General features: G+C 34.4%; 1 protein-coding gene across 17 annotated transcripts in view; it reads left to right on the top strand.

Annotated features, from left to right (window-relative positions):
• Positions 1–6,466, top strand: part of RBM26 (RNA binding motif protein 26) — a 74,476-nt gene extending 68,010 nt beyond the window's left edge. For 11 of the 17 annotated variants that reach the window (XM_031466168.2, XM_064493043.1, XM_064493038.1 and 8 more), the window contains 3 exons: positions 467–1,631; positions 2,269–2,327; positions 6,031–6,466. In XM_031466168.2, the coding sequence (XP_031322028.1) occupies positions 467–556 (90 nt within the window). In that variant the 3' untranslated portion in view covers positions 557–1,631; positions 2,269–2,327; positions 6,031–6,466. Of the gene's footprint in view, positions 1–466; positions 1,802–2,268; positions 2,328–3,356; positions 3,478–6,030 lie in introns of those variants that run through there. The other 6 variants (XM_064493035.1, XM_031466171.2, XM_031466170.2 and 3 more) reach the window with 6 other exon arrangements.
• The last annotated feature ends 12,429 nt before the right edge of the window (positions 6,467–18,895 follow it).

The raw sequence follows: 18,895 nt of genomic DNA on the forward strand, positions 1-18,895 counted from the left end.
AATATACTGCTGCAAAAGAAAATGTTTGTTCCATACAGTAGAAAAGAAATACAAATATTGATAGGCTTTTATTCAAGTTATTGGTTGATTTAGTGTCCATGGTAGACAGAGTAAGTTAGAGAAGACTTCATGATGTATTCTTTAAAAAAAAAAAAAGGTATTGAGTAGTGTTTCGTAGGTATAGAAGATGGCATACTTGGATAAACAGAAGCAGAAGAAACGGCATGTACAGAGGCTAACTTTGGTATTTCTTTAGGCCTATTTGATGCAAGCAATAGAATAGATAGTACTGAGAAGCCATTGAGTGGATGAGGTTGCTTTTCTCTGTTTCTTAAATGTTCTAGCTATAGAAATACCTTTTGTATTCGACTCTGTTGAGAGTAATCAGTATTTAAAAGTGTCACCTTTTTTCTTTTCTTTTTTCTTTTTTTTTTGGGTAAATTCCTAAATGCATTTTAACCTAAAGTTTCAGGAAGAGTCTTTGGTGGATGACTCATTACTTCAAGATGATGATGAAGAAGAAGAGGACAATGAATCTCGTTCTTGGAGAAGATGATTTGACTGATCATTGATCTGCATATGCTAGAACTCTACCTGTGTTTCATTAGTATTATCTAATGTACTTTTACATATTTGTAAAAACAATTTTTGGTAAAATGTGATGAAGATGGATTTCACAAATAGACAAAAGAGAAGAAAACTACCTTCTGATCCTGTATTTTGAAAGATTGATGTTTGCATTTTATTTCAGTAAACAATTGCTAAAGACATCACACTAGAAACATATGCAATGTTTTTATTACATACTTCTACTGAACATTACAGAATTCTTTGGGTTCTTTGTAATTTAATGAATAGGTCTGAAGACTTAATGACCAATACTTGTTATAACTTAAAGGATTTTGTTTTACTCCAAATAAGGAATGAATTTGCATTTAAAATCTTAATGAATGTTTTCAAAAATGAATAGATAACATAGTACTCTAACTAAAGTCTCCAAGTTATGTATTCATAATATTACATAGTAGTATGCTTAGGCTTTACTATGTATTAGCCTTTTGTTGGACTTGTGTATGTATTTTACCATATGGGTTTTAATGATAACGGTGTATGACTGCTTTGCATTTGAGTCCTTATGCATTCAGATGTTAAAAATAAAGTGGAATGGTCTCTTGAAAAGAAAAGAAAAGAAAAAGCAATGACAAAAAAAAAAAACAAACAAACAAGACAATGTTCCTTGATTTAAAAAAAAAAAAAAAGAGAAAAAAAAAGTTAAAATAAATAGACCATTCCAGATGGTGATCTGCCCTTCCCCCAATTATCACAAAAGGAGCTATAATCACTAATTTATTCTTAATGATAATGATTACTGGTACCTTTACAATAATGTACAATCCATTGTTTAAAATTTATACCACTTCAATTTGATTTGATCCTATAAGCTTTCAACAGATGTCTTAAAATTTAAAAGCAGGCTGATTAGTTTGGAACCAGACTTCAAGTAGAGCTAACATTTGGTGAATAAGAAAACATCACATTACATTTTGGATGTATGAAAGAAAACTTGACCAATTGAAGATGTATGAATAAAGAAATGTACTATAGATACTACTTTAGGAAAACACTGTTTGGTAAGTGTTCCAGTCTGATATTTTAAGTGTGCATTTCCTATACTTGTATAAAAATCTTTGACATTTGCAACAATATTGTGATTTTTAAGTGGATTTCTCTGGCAAATGAACACGATCATTGAAAGTTGATACAGCAGTTTCCAGGAAATAAATGCATTCTTTGTAGAATGGAGGGTGGAAGATTACATATTTATCTTTTAAGATTCATCCTTTTGGTTGCCAGTGTTTCTACCCCTCCTGAGATTATAGTAATTATATTAAAAGTCATATGAAAAAATCACTTTCTTCCCATACTGGGGTCCTCACAATCACAAACTGTAATTCCACCGTCACAGTCTTCTGCCAGTGGAGCAACTAGCGGATGCTGTTCTTCTTTTTCTTTTCTTCCCACACTTAGGGTTAAAGTTGTATATATGTTTTGATAGTAATACTGTTTCATAGGAATGTTTTGATTTGAAGTTGGTACATAGTTCTATTTTAAAAATATAGAATCAGCTTTCAAAGTCAAAATAGTGGCTTTACTCAAAATTTCTTTACTTAGATTTATGAAATATTTTTATGTAATCTTGTAATCTCTTGTATGTTGACTGTGTGCTATTCTGATTCATTAGGTAAGTTTGTTTTCTTTTCTTTTTAGTAGTCGTGAAAGATGCCAAATTGGCAGAGGCTCACGTTTCTTCTCTTTACACCAAACAGGTATTATAAAGAAAGAAAATCTTTCAAAGGCCAGTTAAATCTCCATGCTGATTCTTGGCTTTATAATTTGTTTAGTAAATTTTAGCATGATATTTTACAATTATTGTAAAATTTCTTTATAATGTTACTGAAATCACATACTATTTGTTTAAATTCGTAAATAACTAATCACTTTCCCTAGTCTTAAATTCTGTAGTAACCTAAAATTAAAATGTTTTACACCATGTTGCTTTGAATGAATCAGAAGACAAGTATGTTTTGATCAGGTCCTGAAGTATAGGGATTAAATATTAGCAACATTTATTAGATCATAATTATGTTTTTATTATCATTAATATGATTTTAACCATAAATATTACTTAGTATTAAATTGCTATTAGATTTTTTGAATTAATGAGTATGTTTATAAATACTAGTACTCTACATGTACTTTCATGTGTTCTCATTTAAAACTTAAGGTATCCCTTTGAAATACTTGTTAATTCCATTTTACAGATAAGGAAACTTAGGCTAATAAAGATGGAATGACTTGCCCAAAATGACAGCTAGTAAGTGGAAGAACTAGACTTGAATGCAGGCATTTTGATTTCAGTGCCAACTTAAAAAAAAAAAATCCTACATTGCTACCTTCTTCCTAATTACTGATTGGGCATGAGATTGTGTTTGCAGTAAATGTGGTAGTTGTTACACAAAATTAGTAGACTTCTTGGTTATTAGTCAGTTCATACCTTTACCCTCCCTTTTAATACAGCACTTTGTTCATCTCTGTTACAGTACTTATGTTGTAATATAATTTATCTGGTTTATATGTCTGTCTTCCCCACTAGATTACAAGCTCCTCTAGGAAGGGGACCATGTCTTATTCATCTTTTTATCTCTAGTGATTATCACAAAGCCTGGCTCATAGTGGGCATTCAGATGTTTGTTGAATGAATTAATGAATGATTGCAATTTAAATCTCCAATAATGGAGTGACAATTACCTCCCTTGTTAATTCTTATCAATTTTCCAAAAAAATCTCTCTTGAAGGTCTTCTCAGTCACTGGGACCGTCTTACTAAACAGTTGATAACAGTTAAGTATTGCACCAGTGGGGTTACAAATACTGATGGAGGAATGCACGTGTAGTTCTAGTGGAATTTCCATATAAAGTAAGCTACTAAAATTTTGGAGTATTAAATGTTGTAGTCCATTTCAGAAGTAAAATAGCCTTTTGGTTTCTATCAGTGTGTAAGAATAGAAATATCAAGAGCCACTAATCTAGTCCATCCCACTAATGTTTTATATCCAAAGATGAGCTAGTGTAGAATACTGGACAAAGGTTAAGAGATTTAGCTTTCGGTCCCCAGCTCTGTAACTAACTCTCTGGCCTTAGACAAGTCTCTTAACTTATCCAGGGTTGTTTCCTTGTCTGTAAAATGAAAGGGGTTGGACTAGATAATCTCTAAGGTCCCTTTCCCATCTTGATTTTCCCTGGTGTTAGTGTTTGATCTAAAATAATTTAATGTATCTATGCCAGTTTTCCCTACCTGTTGTTGCTGTTGTTTCTATCATCTTATTGGTGGAAACAACTTAAATTTGGTTATGATAATTTGTATAATGTGTCTTGGTACAATTTTGTATATAGAGTTCCTGAATGTTTGCCTTTGCTACACAAATTCCATTTAACCTATAAAGTATAAATTAACTTCTGTACTCACTAGCACTTTCCCTTAGTACTCATAACTTTTCTTTCACTTCTAAATTCAAAGTGTAAAACTCTTATTACAATATGCTACCTAAAACTTGAAACACATTTTTCAAATTCTGCAGTTCTCCTAGCAAGTTCTTTACTTTAGTGCAGATCTGGGCTGCAGTGGGATTTAAAAAAAAAAAGGAATTAAGATGTAGGTAGCTACTTTTTACAGGAAAAATTGAAAGGCAATCATTATTATTGGTTAAAAGATTGATTAGGATTACCTCAAGGGATGGTTGTCATTTTACATATTTCACTCAATATTTTATGTCTCTACTTAAGCAGTGTTGTTTTAAATGTTATTGGATAATTGTAACATTTAAAAAATTAATTTTAGTATTTAACCAGTACCCAAGCATTTAATGAAATCACTTTGCATGAATGGGAGAATTTTTCATAGCTCTTGTTTTATTTTGTTATATGATTGAATGTATCAAACAGTAGTTTACTATGAGGATAAGACTTCACTGTTTTAGCTGATTACCTGCAGAAAGTATGGCTGAGCTTAATTGAAGGAAATTTCTTGTTATTAGGACTTTTATTGGGACTATTTCCAGTCTTATTTGGAACACTAATCATTGGCTGTAAGGGTTACAAAAAGAAAGCAAACAGTTGCTTGTTTGGTATGTTAAAAATATCATTGGATACTTTAGAGTATTATACAAACTTTATCGATCTATATTTTCTTTCTTTTTTCCCGTTACCTATAATGTGAACTAATTATAGAAAATTAGTTTTAGTCCTTCTAGACTTAGAATTTATATAAATATTTATAAGCTTTTTTCCCCTCCCCCTTTAAGAAAATCTTCTAGCCTTTTAAAACAAAAATGCCCTGTGTAAAGTTCTAGCTAGATAGGTTATTTCACTTTTTGGTCTCAGGGCTTTTCTCATTCTTCTGAAACCTTGTACTTAAAAGTACACAGTATTTGTAAGGCAGAAAGAAAACTTCCTTTTCCCAGATGTCAGGAACTGCTTTGTTCTTGTTAACTTCTTGAACTGGCTAGTTGCTCTAAGGTATGTATACAGGCTTTTAGAGGAGAGTAGTTTTGGGGTTTTTTTCTCTCTGTTCATTGTATAGCTATGAAATGACAACAGATAATCTTCCAAAATAGCTACCTAAAAGTCCTAAGAAAGAAGAAACCTTGGTGAACATGACTGCCATGCTCAGAAATTTTTAATGAAAACATCATACTAGTTTAGTAGAAAAATTCCTAATTTGGTAAATAACTTTCTTGTAATTTATCTATATTATGTAGTCATTACTTAGTGTAATTGAAAGCACTTTTTTTTATTTTGTATTTTTGTACCAATTTACTATACTTGCTTCTTCTAATCCCTCCCTCCCTCTTACTTTATTTCATCTATTCTCTTATCTTCCAATCATGCAAGTTAGTCTTCCTTTGTATACCAAATACCGTCTCATTTTGATGTGTTCCTTTTTATTTATCTTTGTGGTTAATCATTGTGCTTAGTATTTTATGTCATTTAGTGTGATTAAAAAATGAAATGGTTTTCATATGGAATTTAAGGAGATTATATATACTTCACAATTATTTTGAAATCCTTGGGAAACTTAAGACAATTGTTCTTGGTTTTATTTTTATATATATAGTACCTTGGAATTTGTTCATGATTTCTTAAAATTACTACTTTGCCAACCCACACCTCTATAAAAATTTACTATGTGATCAGTTATGACATTTCCTAACCTAACATTTAGATCATAGCCGTGTTGTGGAGCTGTGATCTTTGTAGCTTAATGTTTCAGTAAAGCATGATGCAGAGGGGTTTCGTTAAATCGTTTTAACCCAAAGGTAATCTTTTGTGAAATTTGTCTGCAACTTTTAATTTAATTCCCATCTCAGATTATAATATAATGTTTAAAAAAGTAGAATCGTTGTATGTACAATTCAAGTTTTAGATTTATTTACTACTTTCAGTTTTTTTTAATAGTCTTCTCTTTTTCCAGCAGAGAGAGATCATCATTGCCTGAATTTAGCTTTGTGACTACAGCAGCAAGACCTGTTCCTGTCCGGAGACGACTGTTAAAATAATATCATCCTATCATTTTATGTTTGCCCTTTATCAGTTTGAGTAGATGTTTACATGTACTATAATTAGCATTTTATCTTTACAGTTCTTCTAGGGTACATCTGAGTCCAGAAGTAAATCTGAGTGTGTGCTTTGTCTGACCTTATTCTTGAATATTTTCTCCCCTTTATAGCCGTTTATTTTTAAACACCTTAAGAAGGAAAAAAACCCCCCAAACTTCTTGGTTTCCTAACATGAGATAAGTTTTCAGTCTCAGCCAAGTTGACATTGTGTCTAGGAAATACATAAAGCCATGATACTGTGTTCATTAGCATGAACAATTTAAAATGATGAAAAATGATTAAAAAGTTAAACCTGGGTTTGGCTTTAATTTTTCTGGGTTTTAGGATACATTTCTGGGGTTAGGATAGTCACTTAAAATAATTTTGAACAAATGGTAAAATACTTCTTTCACATGGTGATAACTTGTTTCTTCTAAATATATTTTCTGAAGTCATTGCCAAGGCCACTTACCCAAATAATTTTTTTTTAAAATTCTGAACACTTCAGAACCAACAAGGAGAATAATTTTCTTTCTTTTCAAGTTGTACAGGATGATCTGTGGATTATAAATATTGAGAAATATCTATTAAATGTCTAATTTACTCAGTTTTTCCTTATTTTCCTCACTTGCAACCAGGACATCAAAGACAATCTTAAAAGCAAGGGAAATAGTGTTGTGTGTCTAACTTGTTAAAGACCATACTTTTCCTGTCTTAAAAGGTTTATGCCCATACTTATAAGCAATATGGCTTGGAATTATTTATGAAGAATGTGATTAAATCTTACTCTTAAGTATTATTCATCCAAAATGCCCTCTTTATAATGGGCACCATAAAGTTTTCAGAAAATTAATTTCTTGGTATTCCTTTGTAGGTTATGTTAATGTTAATGAACATTTGTGAAATCAGAAGTTACACTTGATAGCAACTCTTTATTTTAAAAAGTCCAAATTATACCTGATTCTATTCACCCTTGTTGCTTTTTTTTTTTAGTTCCATTCAGCCATGCTCATATTGTCACCTTTTTGTGCAAAGTTGACTATTCTGGAAGCACTTTTTCTTAAGTATGCATTGCATTTGTCTTCATGAAGAAAAGAATGAACACATCAAACATAATGTAAACTATTTTGATCCACATTAGTTGGAGACAATATGGTTAATGTAGGCTTGGTTTAAAGGAAAAGTACAAATTTTGGAAGATCTTAACATAAATATGACCTACAAGGCATTCTAAAATTAGACTTTTGTTTTAGTTCACATTTACGGATTAATGTATAGTTGAAGGAAGATCATAAATATTTTCCCAGATTAGTTCAGGGGATTTTGGGGGGGGGGGTTGTTTATTTTTCCAAGGAAAGAATCTCTGCTCATGTAATAGAATAGTTCTAACCTACTAGGTTAAAAACCCAAAGAACATTGTCTGAAGAGACCATACTAGCTGTTGACAGTTTTGGTTGGTTAATAGATGTGGATCACATACCACTACTTTTAAGTTTACTCTGTCATCTTCCACCCCACACACACTTTTAAATTCAAAACAAAATAGAGCAAAACAAAATTGAAGGTGCCATTGGGAATCAGAAGTTGATTGAGATGATTTGATTCTCATTAAGATCATTGCACTTTTTGAAAATTGCTGAGAGATCTAGTAGGTCAGTTACCTATTTAAATTCTCATGTTGATTAAGAATTTTCATTATTTCGTTTTCCTAAAGAGGATTCTCATAGAACTATGTGTAGATTAGTGTACAGAATCACTTGTGTAATTGAATGGAGCAGCTTACCTCTGCATGATTGCATTATGGAAGTCTTTTTTTATATCTTTATATTTTTCAATATATTTAGATTTTACACTATTAGCTGCCCTGGTCATGCTATATTTGGTTTTTTAATAGAGTTTATAAATATTTGTGCTCAAAATACAGATCAATTGAATATTTTTGGTCTTGTTTACAAGATTAATAATACTTTAAAGTGATGCAGCCCCTCAAGTGTCTTCGGAAAAAGTCATTGGTGCTACACAACCTTTCAATATCATTTTGGAACCTGTTACCTAACTTTGCTAGGCTTCAATCTATGATTGCTTGTGATTTATTCTAATCTAGCAGCATAATTATAAAAGTGAGGCAGGTAAAGAGCCCAGCCCGTTAGAAACACCCCATAATTTAAAGATACGATGCAGAATGACAGTATACTAATTTGTGCCCAGACTCCCAAAAAAGAAAATGGTTTCTTCAGATTGTCATTAGGTCTTTTGAGAAGAGGAATGGTGTTAATCTGGCTAGAATGAAAAAATGATACATTCAGCATGGCTCAGTTTCCCCACATTTCAAATGGAAAACTTCCCTATTCCTAAAATATGGTGTAATCCTGCTTTGCTTTAAATTCGCATCTGTCTTTTACTCAACAGGAGGCAGGGTAATTCTTAAATATTTATAGAGCATTTGATGAGTTGTAAAGAGATGTATTATTTACATTGTACTAGTTTTGTGTTGATGTGCAGATTGTTTTCTACATCTGCAGGAGTTCATTCCAGCACCTTAGTGAATGTTCTTAAGATACAGTTTTTAAGTATCAGCAAAGCATTCATAGATGTTTACTTTTGATTCTCAGAGTCCTGAACCTGTTTTGGGTATAATATTACTTCAGAACATGTCTGGCACAAGATTTCCTTTAATAAGTGATTTAGTTTCACTCAATTTCTGTGGATTGTTGAACCTAAAAACACCAAAGGAGTCCTTTCTTTGTCTGGAGACTGGATTGTTCCAGTTTTTAATACCTGTGCCCATAAGTATCCCATTTCACGAATGTGTGTTGGCATGGGGGAAAAATTCCCTGCTCTTTGAGTGGAGCAAAAGTAATTGGTTAAGCTGTAGCAGCTTTTTTTGTTTATTTTTTAAAGTGATAATAAAACTTGAACTGAAAATGGTAAAACTTGAACCAGAAAACTACTCTTGTATGCTTAGAATGTTTATAGTATTACGTGTTTATGTGGGGTTGTCAACATTTTTATTATTTATAGTTGAATTATGTTTTGTTTGTTAAATATCCATAATGTTTATTATTTTTATATTTAAAAAATTTTTTAAATAAAGTAGTCTTACTAAAAGCAGTTGTTAACTTTTTAAAATTGTCCTGCATTTTGCATCAATTATATTAATATAGAATAGAAAGGAAAATTTGCAGCCCTCGAGCATTACACAATTGAAAATTCTGAAAATGTTTATATGAAGAAATGGCTCCATGTTGCCTCTTCCCCTCTTTACCTCTATTCTCACTTTAAATTGTTCTAAGTCACCTTTGATACCAAAGTTTTCTTGGCCTAATGATTCCTTTTCCCACACATAAACAAATTCCTGCATATCCTTTTTCTCCCTAATTCCTGCCTCTTTACTGCTGGGAATTTTGTCTTTGTTTCCTTTGGGGACCAAAAAATTTCTCCTTATCATGAGGGATAAGTATAAAAATATTACTGTGCTGTCAAAGAAGGACTGCCATAGATTCTGAAGTGAAATTAGAGACATATAGCACTTACTCCTGTCAACCTCCAGAGCCACTGAAAATTTTCAGAACGTCTACGTAATTTTCAGTTTTCATCTGAACATTTCTTCTGATCTAATTTGATATGCTTTTCCAGCATTCAGCATGTTCATTTCATATTTTATTTTATTGAATGATAAATATTGCAGTATTTGTTCTTTTGTTCTTTTATTGCAGATATTCCTTCTGTCATCTGTAACATGGGTTAAATAAGCTTGGTAATAGCCTGTCTTCCACTTGTGATACTGCTGCTACAAGAAGATACATTATCATCTCAAAGTGTATAAATCTTGATGAAAATCTAGTTAAAGAGATTTGGTTAGGAAATAGTAGAAGACTGGCTTGAAATAATAGAGGACTTTGGTTAATAAATAATGATACCCTCGGTAAAACTATGAAAAATAATTACATATTTTTTATCTGTATATAGCCAGTCCCTGTGGAGTATTTGCAGAATGAGCATGTTGTCAACCTTCACTTAACCCAGAAAATATTTCTGTATGAAGTATGAGTGGATTTGGTCTTCTTTAATCCTTTAGAAAATCCCATATAATCTATGTTATTGTCAAAAAACTAGAAATTCAAAATAAAAAGACGAGGTAGGATGATAGAAAGCCTGACATCTACAAATGATGAATAGGCATTTTTAAATAGGATTACATGATGTATACTGTTTTGTAGTCTTCATTTATGATAGCAGGTTTACACCATTTTTAGAGACCCTGCACTTGTAGATGAATCATGGTGTATTGATTCTTCTCATTTGGGGCACTTAGAATTTTTCCATTTTTATTTTCATATAAATGATACCATACCCTTGAGCATCTTTGATCATTTCTTCAAGATACAGTCTCAGAACTGCTGGGTCAAAGTACGCTTATTAAAATGATACATTTTGAGTTTGATCTTTTATAAAGCATATATGTATTAATACCTAGGTACTTTGGTAATTTAGCTGTTGAAGAACAGCATACGTTCACTTTTCTTTGCAAATGTGTTAGAATTTATTCTATGTTCATTTTATAACAAACCAAGTTATGCCTAACACAGTAGTCAAGCTCCGATGCAGTAGTGGCACTTACTATTTTGCATTGTGTTTCGCTGCCAGGACTTTGTATACATACCACAGCAAGTTCTCTCCTTGGAGCTGCAGACTTTTATACTTTTGTTAATGGCATTTTATAAATTTCCAAGAACTTCTGTAGTCTTGCAACTAATCTGTATTGAATGGTAGGGCAAGTAATCTTTACCTTTATTAAATAAGAAAATAAATGACAGAATAAGGACTGGAATTCCCATGTCTTAATACCATATCCACTATAAGAACAAAGAGGTACCAAATAATTTACAGCAACAAAAAAAAACTCCCCATATTTTTCATCTCAACTCTCCAAACTGCTTTTTTTCCAGAAAAATGTTATTTATTTTCCCCATGAAGTTTATGAACATTTGTTACTGAAGTACACAAAGCATGAAATAGACTATGAAAGAAGAAAATTACATAGAAATAGAAGATAGTGGTCCAGTAAATTTTCCTTATATGTCATGAACAGAAAAGGGCACTTTTGAAGTGAGACTTCATTTTACTGGGAAGAATAAGATTCCTTGCAAACCATGAACATTTTCCTGAGCTATCAATGGTTGTGTTTTATCTAATATTTAATACATAATATTCTATGACAATTACAGTATTTAAGGACTGACGGTATTATGGCAAAGTTGTGAGAGTTTTTCACTTTTTGTAAATCTAAAATGTGTATTATTGAAGTATTATGCAAGAATACGCTTTGTATTCAGTTCTGTGAGAATCATTCTGATTATCTGAAATACAACATGCAGTGCATTTGTGTTGAAAATTTTGAATTTAGGACATGGAGTTAGTGAAAAGACCAAATTTCATAATTCTTAATTCAAGGAGGGTAAAGTACAGATTACACACACAAAAAGTAAGCCTTTAAAGTCTTTCACGTTTTGAAACATTTTCAACGTTAGAATGTTACTTGTCCAAAGCATCTCGTTTAAATTAAAAGTTTTAGGGACATTACCAACCTACTTTTTAAAAAAGTAGCATCTATGATTTAAGACTTCATGGACATCCTGTGTGTTTTATTAGAAGTCAGGGTTAGGAAGAAATACTCAGAAATTATAGATGTCTGCAGGTTAGGAGTTAGAAGTGGATATCTTTCATGTTTGTACCAGATTTACTACAGTATTTGTTTAGTTTTTTTTTGTGATAAGTAACTCATGGATAATATGATGCCAGTTTTACATTTTTTTTCTTATCAAGTTAATATTCAGAGTTAACAGATTAAAGAATGATAAAGAGGAAGATCTCTGACACTTAGCAGTTGTGGTGTCTGAATGAGGTAAGAAATAAATATCAAACAGGTAACTCCTGAACAAAGTACTGTGTACTGAGCTGATTTTAGTCGTAACAGCCCTCATACATGTCATATTTATAATACTAAATGGATGAAAACTGCATATTAAAAATTAATACATGTCCTAGCCATTTTTTGACCAACCTAAAGGAGTAGGTTTTTAAAGTTTTGTCAAGGTCTCCAGTGGAAAAGCGAGAACCCCCAGATTGGGAGTGCTCACGAAAGAATAGAGCCATCTAAGGTGCTGAGGATGGGAACAGGAGGATGGGTTACGTATCTAGTCCTGCATTTGTGAAACTTCGGATTGAAAGCCTGGAAGGAAGTAGTCCATTTTTTAATTTTTATTTTTGTTTTTTTCTCTTCAACTGATAAGCTTTGTGGAGCAAAATTTCGTAGAAAAACATGCATCCAAGAGCACAGCACATCTCTGCAAGGTCCCTCTTGTGTTCCTCATGCGGAAGCACTCAAGGTAGACACAATGATAGCAACCTGAGTGAGTTCCAGTGTCCCTGCCAAAAAAGAACCTGTTTATCTGCCACAAGAGCGCCTCAGCGTAACTTACCACATAAAGCCATAAGCCACACCATTCAGACCTAATGTCCAGATTCAGTGTCCCAGGATTTTTGCTGTACTATGTATGCAGCCTACCAGTGATTGCTCTTGTCCACTTGGACCTGGAAACTTTCCAAATGTGAACACTTAGGAATTCCTGTGTGCAATTCTAACTATGACTTACCACAAACCACATACATACAAATATCAATTGCATTTCTATATACCAGCTTTGAACAGTTGGAAGCTGAGATTAAACATACAATGCCAAATATAGTCACAGAAAAAAATGATATACTTAGGTGTAAATCTCACAGTCTACAGGACTTGTATGCTGGAAAGTGCAAAATGCTGATTAAAAAAATCAGATCTAAGTAACTAGACACATTCATGGGTCAGAAAACCCAGTGTTATAAATGTGTCAATTCTCCCCAGATTGATATACAGGTTTGACATAATACCAAAATCAGTTAAGATTTTTTTTTTTGTGGATACTTGTATCATCCTAAAATTTATATGGAAAGGCGAAAGAACTAGAATAAGAATTTTTTTTAAAGAATAAAGACAAATCAGTCTATCCAATGTCAAAATTTACTTCATAGCTACAGTAATCAAGACTGTTGATGGGAAGGACAGACACAGATCATTGGAACAGCATAGGGATCTCAGACGTAGACCACATGAGTATGCCCAACTGATTTTTAACAAAGTGCAAAAGTAATCGAATGGAGGAAATACAGACTTTTCAACAAATTATCCTGGAGCAATTGGAGGCCCATTGGCAAAAATTTTTTAAATGAACCCTGACTTAAATGTCACACCTTAATTCAAAATGGATCATGGGCTTAAATGTGACTTTCAGGAAAGGCGGGGGGGGGGGGTGTGTGTGTGGAATCTTTGGGACCTAGGGCTAGGCAAAAAAATTCTTAAGGCTTGATACCCAAAGTTTAACCCATAAAAGCATGATAGATTGGACTTCATCAAAATTTAAAACTTTTACTCTGTGAAAGAATCTGTTAAAAGGACATAAAGGAACACTGCAAAGTGGAAGGAGATACTTGCAAACCACATTTCTAGTATGTGCCAGGACTGGTGTCAAGATTATATAAATAACTCAGCTCAACAATAAAAAAGCAAACAATCTGATTAGAACGTAGGCAAAAGACTCAGAGACATTTCCCTGAAGAGGACTTTCAGGTGGCAAATAAGCACATAAGAAAATATTCAGCATTCTTTGCCATAAGGGCAATGGAAATTAAAACCACAATGTGGTATCACTACATACTTCTCAGAATGGCCAAAGGAAAACGTGACAACACTAAATGCTGTCAAGTGTGCAGAGAAACTGGATCACAAATACGTTGCTGGTGGCAATTATACAGCCACTCTGGAAAACTGTGGCAGTTTATTATTAAATAGCTAAACATGCAACTATCATATGAACAAGCAGTTATAGTCCTGGGCATTTACCTCATTTTCACACAAATACCTGAACACACATTTTCCTAAAAGCTTTATTCATAATTGTAAAAAAAACTGGCAGCAATCATATTATGGATGAATCATTGATGATATACCCATTCCATGAAAATACTGCTCAGCAGTGTAAAAAGGAACTACTGATACATGCCACTCCTGGATGAATCCCCAGAGAGTATGCAGAGTGAAATAAGCTGCCCCAAGAGACAACTATGTGATCCCATTTATATAACATTCTTGAAAAGACCAAATTATAGAGACGCGGAACAGATCAAAGTTGCCAGAGGTTACAGAGATGGTGGAGGTGGGAAGGAAATGGGTGTGATTATAAATGGGCAACATGAGGGGTCCTTATGGTGATAGAAATGTTCTGTATCTTGACTGTCAATGTTAGTATGCCAGTTGAGATAACTGTACTATGGTTTTGCATGATGTTACCATTGGTTTAGGGGAAGTTTGGTAAAGAGTAATGGGATCTTTCTCCATTATTTCTCACAACTGCATATGAATTTTAATTATCTCAAAAGTTTAATTTGAAAAAAGTAAAGGCAGAGTAACACCTAGTCCCATTTTAGGGTGCAATCGGGAGAAATGTCTTGGCTGTATTCTCCTCATAAAGAAAGAGGTCTTGAGAGCACATATTTGAGATATATAAAAGGAGTAAATTGAGTTCGCACACATGAGAATTTTTGGAATTACTACAGACTTATTTCTCCCATTGGTTACACTACAACCAGTGTCGGAAAATGAAGTAGCCCTATATGTATGTTGACTCTTTTAATTCTTCCCATCAGCATTGCTGCCTGAAAGGGACTTCAGCCTGGGAAATGGCAGAGCTCACCTACCTATGAAAGGGTGGGTGAGGATTAAAATGACCGATGCTTACCTCGTTCTTCCTGCTCTTTACCATAGCTCAGGAGTGCTGAATCATCCAAAAGGGGAAGGAAACAGAGAACAAAAGCAAAATTATAAATTAAATGCCCTAAAGGAAAGGAACAGAGTTTTATGAAACTATAAAGCAAATGGACCTGACTTAGGATGTCAGGAGAGTCTTCCCCAAAAAAGTGGTCTTTCATTTGAGATCTGAGAGATGAGCAGGAGTTTACTGTGGGGGAGTATATATCCTCAAGGGAATGAACAGTTTTGTGCAAAAGTACTATAAAGGGATCAAATATGGTGCATTAAAAAAAAAATCAGAGAAGCCCAGAGTGGCTATAACGCAGAGATACACAACTTGAGAATTTAAATAATACAGAAATCTGAATTTAATCTATGGGTGAAGATGAAATTCCTAGAGATCAAGTACAGAGTGAGGAACTCTACTTTTAACCCAGATAATGTAGCTAGATTCTGCAAACGGAGAATTAGCAGGGGCAGCCACTGAGATAGAAAGAAAACTAGGAAGGGGAGATATAGAGGACAAATGAAAACAAACAAAAACCCCCAAACTTTGTTTTAGGAATAAGGAAGTGATAAACAGTTTCAGACATTGCAAAGTAAAGTAAGATGAAATGTGAAAATGTCCATTGGATTTTAGGAAAAGGAAGTCATTGATAACCCTGGAACGTCTTTTTGTCTTTTGTGTGTGTGTGTGTGTGTGTGCTTATTTGTCTTTTATTGACAGATATTGGAGACAAAATGGCTAGGCTAAGGAGTAAAAGGAGGGTAGGGCTATGGAGACAAAGTATAGACAGGTTTTTTGAGGATATTTTTAAGGATGGAAGAGATAGGTTAGTAGTTTGCAAGGCACATGGGGTAAAGGGATGCCAGAGACTTAAAAAGTTTAGGTCTCTACAGAAAGGAGTCCCAGTAAGAAGAGCAGACAATGACGATAGTTTCAGGTGCCCCAAAAGATGGGATGAGAAAAGGTCCAGAGCACAGTTAGAAGGACTGCCCTTAGGTAGTAATAGAGACAACTGGAGGCAAGGAGAGAAAGAAAATTTCAAATTTGATTTTAGATTTGGTACTGAAACTAAGAGTTCCCATCAAATGACTTCAGGTTTCTTTGCAACCAGTAGGAATGTCATTTTCTGCAAAGCTCCCACCTGTGTAACTGCAGAATACCATCCTCCTTTTACCATCTTTCCCAGTCATACCTGAGACTCTCATCTGAAGTATCTAGTCTTGACTATTCCCTTCACATTCTTCCTTACCATAATCATCTTGCCCCTTCACCACAGCCTCTACTGCCAGTGGCCGCTGTTAAAATGCTGGAAACCCTGACAGTGTTCCTCTCCCCTTCCCAGGACGACAAAGCTGCGCTGTGCTATGAGAAAGTCAGTGACCCTTCTCCAACTCTGTTGATCTTTGTTCCTGGGATCCACTGCATAGCCTCTGCTCAGAGCCTGTCTTTTTTGAACACAGCTCCTTTTATATCCTGCCCCAAACCTCTCAAGCCAGTGGGTAAACAAACATCTTACTATCCCACCATCCTTTTCTGCTCTATCTACTCTCTTTCTTGATATTTAGGGGAAAAAAATCATTTCCATAAGTATTAATTAATGAAAATAACTACTCGGAGGAATGACAAAGGGCATGAAATTAGCATTATTATTAGAATGTAAAGGGTTTTTAAGGAGATTAGAAGCTGGGATATAAGGATTCTGAAAAGAAACAAAGTTCAGAGCATGGTAAGAACTTTGGACATCATCCTGAGGTGCTGGGGAGGCCACTGAGGGCTTTGGAAGTTTCGAAGAAAGAAGGGAATGGAATGGAAGGAAGACAGGGATGCAGGTAGGGGAGTGTTAAATGATTATATTTGCAGCTTTGAAATATCATTTTTGCAATGATGAGGAGGATGGAAGCATAACTGAGCATAACATGGGCAGAGATTGCAGGTTTCTGGGCTAAGCAGCAAACCTGATGATTGTGTCATACCCTGAGATAGGGCATGTGGGGTTGGGAGCAAATTTATAAAACAAGAAAAGGAGTTGAATTCATTTCTGACATGTTGAGCCTCAGGGCCTTGTGAGATATCAAAATGGAAATATCCTGTGGGCAGATGTCTGCTCTCTGAAGCCCAGGAGAGAAGAATGGGATGTAGATCCAGGTCTGGAAATCATAGATATGAATGAGATTCCCCAGTGAGGATATGTAGCATGCAAACAGGGATGATGAAGGATGGTGAACTCCAACATTTGCAAGGACCAGAGGAGGTGGTAACCATGAAGTAGATGAAACACTTGCTAGAAGAAAACAAGACCTAACTGAGGTGGTGTCACAAAAACCAATGAAGGAGACAAGTTCACAAATGGGGGCTTGATTAAATAAGAAGTCAAGTGAGGTCAAGATGGATTTGCCAGCTCATAAGTTCACATGTAAGTTAATGGAAGGAAAAGACATACTGATGTGAAATGAAGAGGAGCTGGGATGTTAGATGGAGACAATGTAGAAAACTCAAAGTGGAAGGCAAAATTTAGTGTGGTAGCTTGAAGACTGCTGGATAAAGACAGGTGGTGATTTTGTTTGTTTGTTTGTTTTTAAGAATAGTAGACATGTGAGGATGTTTTATAGAGTGAGGGAAAAGAATCAGTGGGAAGGAGGAGATTAAGAATGTAAGGAAATTTTAAAACTATTGTTAAGACAATTATTTGTTAAGACTAAAAAGTCTCAGATTACACCATGGACAGGAATGACAGAGGAGCTGTGAGAACAGTGGTGAGAGTATGTGAAAACGTGGTCACCACAGCCCAAGTGCGATATGGCAGATGGAAATGCATGAAGATAGCAAAATTCTGTATTTCAAAGCAGGTTTGACAGTTATTTTGGTTATTAGTGAGGCTGGTGTCAGATGCTAGGGGATGCTGATTGTCATTTGCAGCCAATCCCTACAAATTTTAACATAACTAGAATGTTAATGATTGCCTCATTACAAAGTCTAAGTATCTGGCTCCTAATAAGCATTTGAAATATTTGTAAAAATAAATGGATCAGGCTGCTCTGAATTTTTCTGGGAAAAGGGAGAAGGGAAATTATGAACAATAAAGGTGTAGGAAGGGGTATTGAGGAGAGGGAGACTCTTAGGGAAGAAAGATGAAATAGCAAAGCCTGGCACCAGAATGAAAAACACCCTGTGCAAGAAAAAAATGTTTGTCTATGCTTGCCATGAATAAAAGACAGAAAATTTGGGTTTTTTCTTTTCTTGTGGTTTTGTTGTTGTTGTTGGGATTTTTTGTTGTTGTTGTTTTGTTTCTTTGTTCTGAACTATTCATTTCTTTCAAACTATATCCTGATGCCTGAAGTACTGAAAGTCTTCCCAGGGCGGGAGTTGGTGCTTTTTGGTCCTGACACTGCTTCCTGAAAACAAGCAGCATAAGGTAGCTAGAACAGAGACGAAAAAACTGGGTTTAGTCATTGTGCGACCTCGAGCTAACGGCTTAGAGTGTAAATCTGTCTCATCATATGTAAAGTGGAGCTAAAAATAGCACCTTTCCCACTGAACTATTGAGAAAATCAGACGAAACTACATAAATATTTATCTGGGACATGATAATGACTCGATGGATTAGTAATGATTTATAAAGTCTCAGGGCATGGAAAACACCACCTATGAGCTCCTTGTGTTGAGGAAAGGGGAAAACCCAGAGGGTCACAGTGAGACTGGATGCAGCGTGGTTCTACCGTTCTCTCCCAGGGCCTCCTCGTCTGGGAAGGTGAATGGCATTTATCCTCTGATCTGGTTCAGTTTCGTTGCAGGAAATGCTGTGAGAAGTCTCAGTATTTCCCCTGTTTCACTCCAATGGCTTCTAAATACTTTGGAGCCCTAACCTAAAAAGGCACGGAGCCTGTGG

This window comes from Camelus dromedarius, chromosome 13, assembly GCF_036321535.1.
Source record: "Camelus dromedarius isolate mCamDro1 chromosome 13, mCamDro1.pat, whole genome shotgun sequence".
Classification (NCBI taxonomy): Eukaryota; Metazoa; Chordata; class Mammalia; order Artiodactyla; family Camelidae; genus Camelus; species Camelus dromedarius.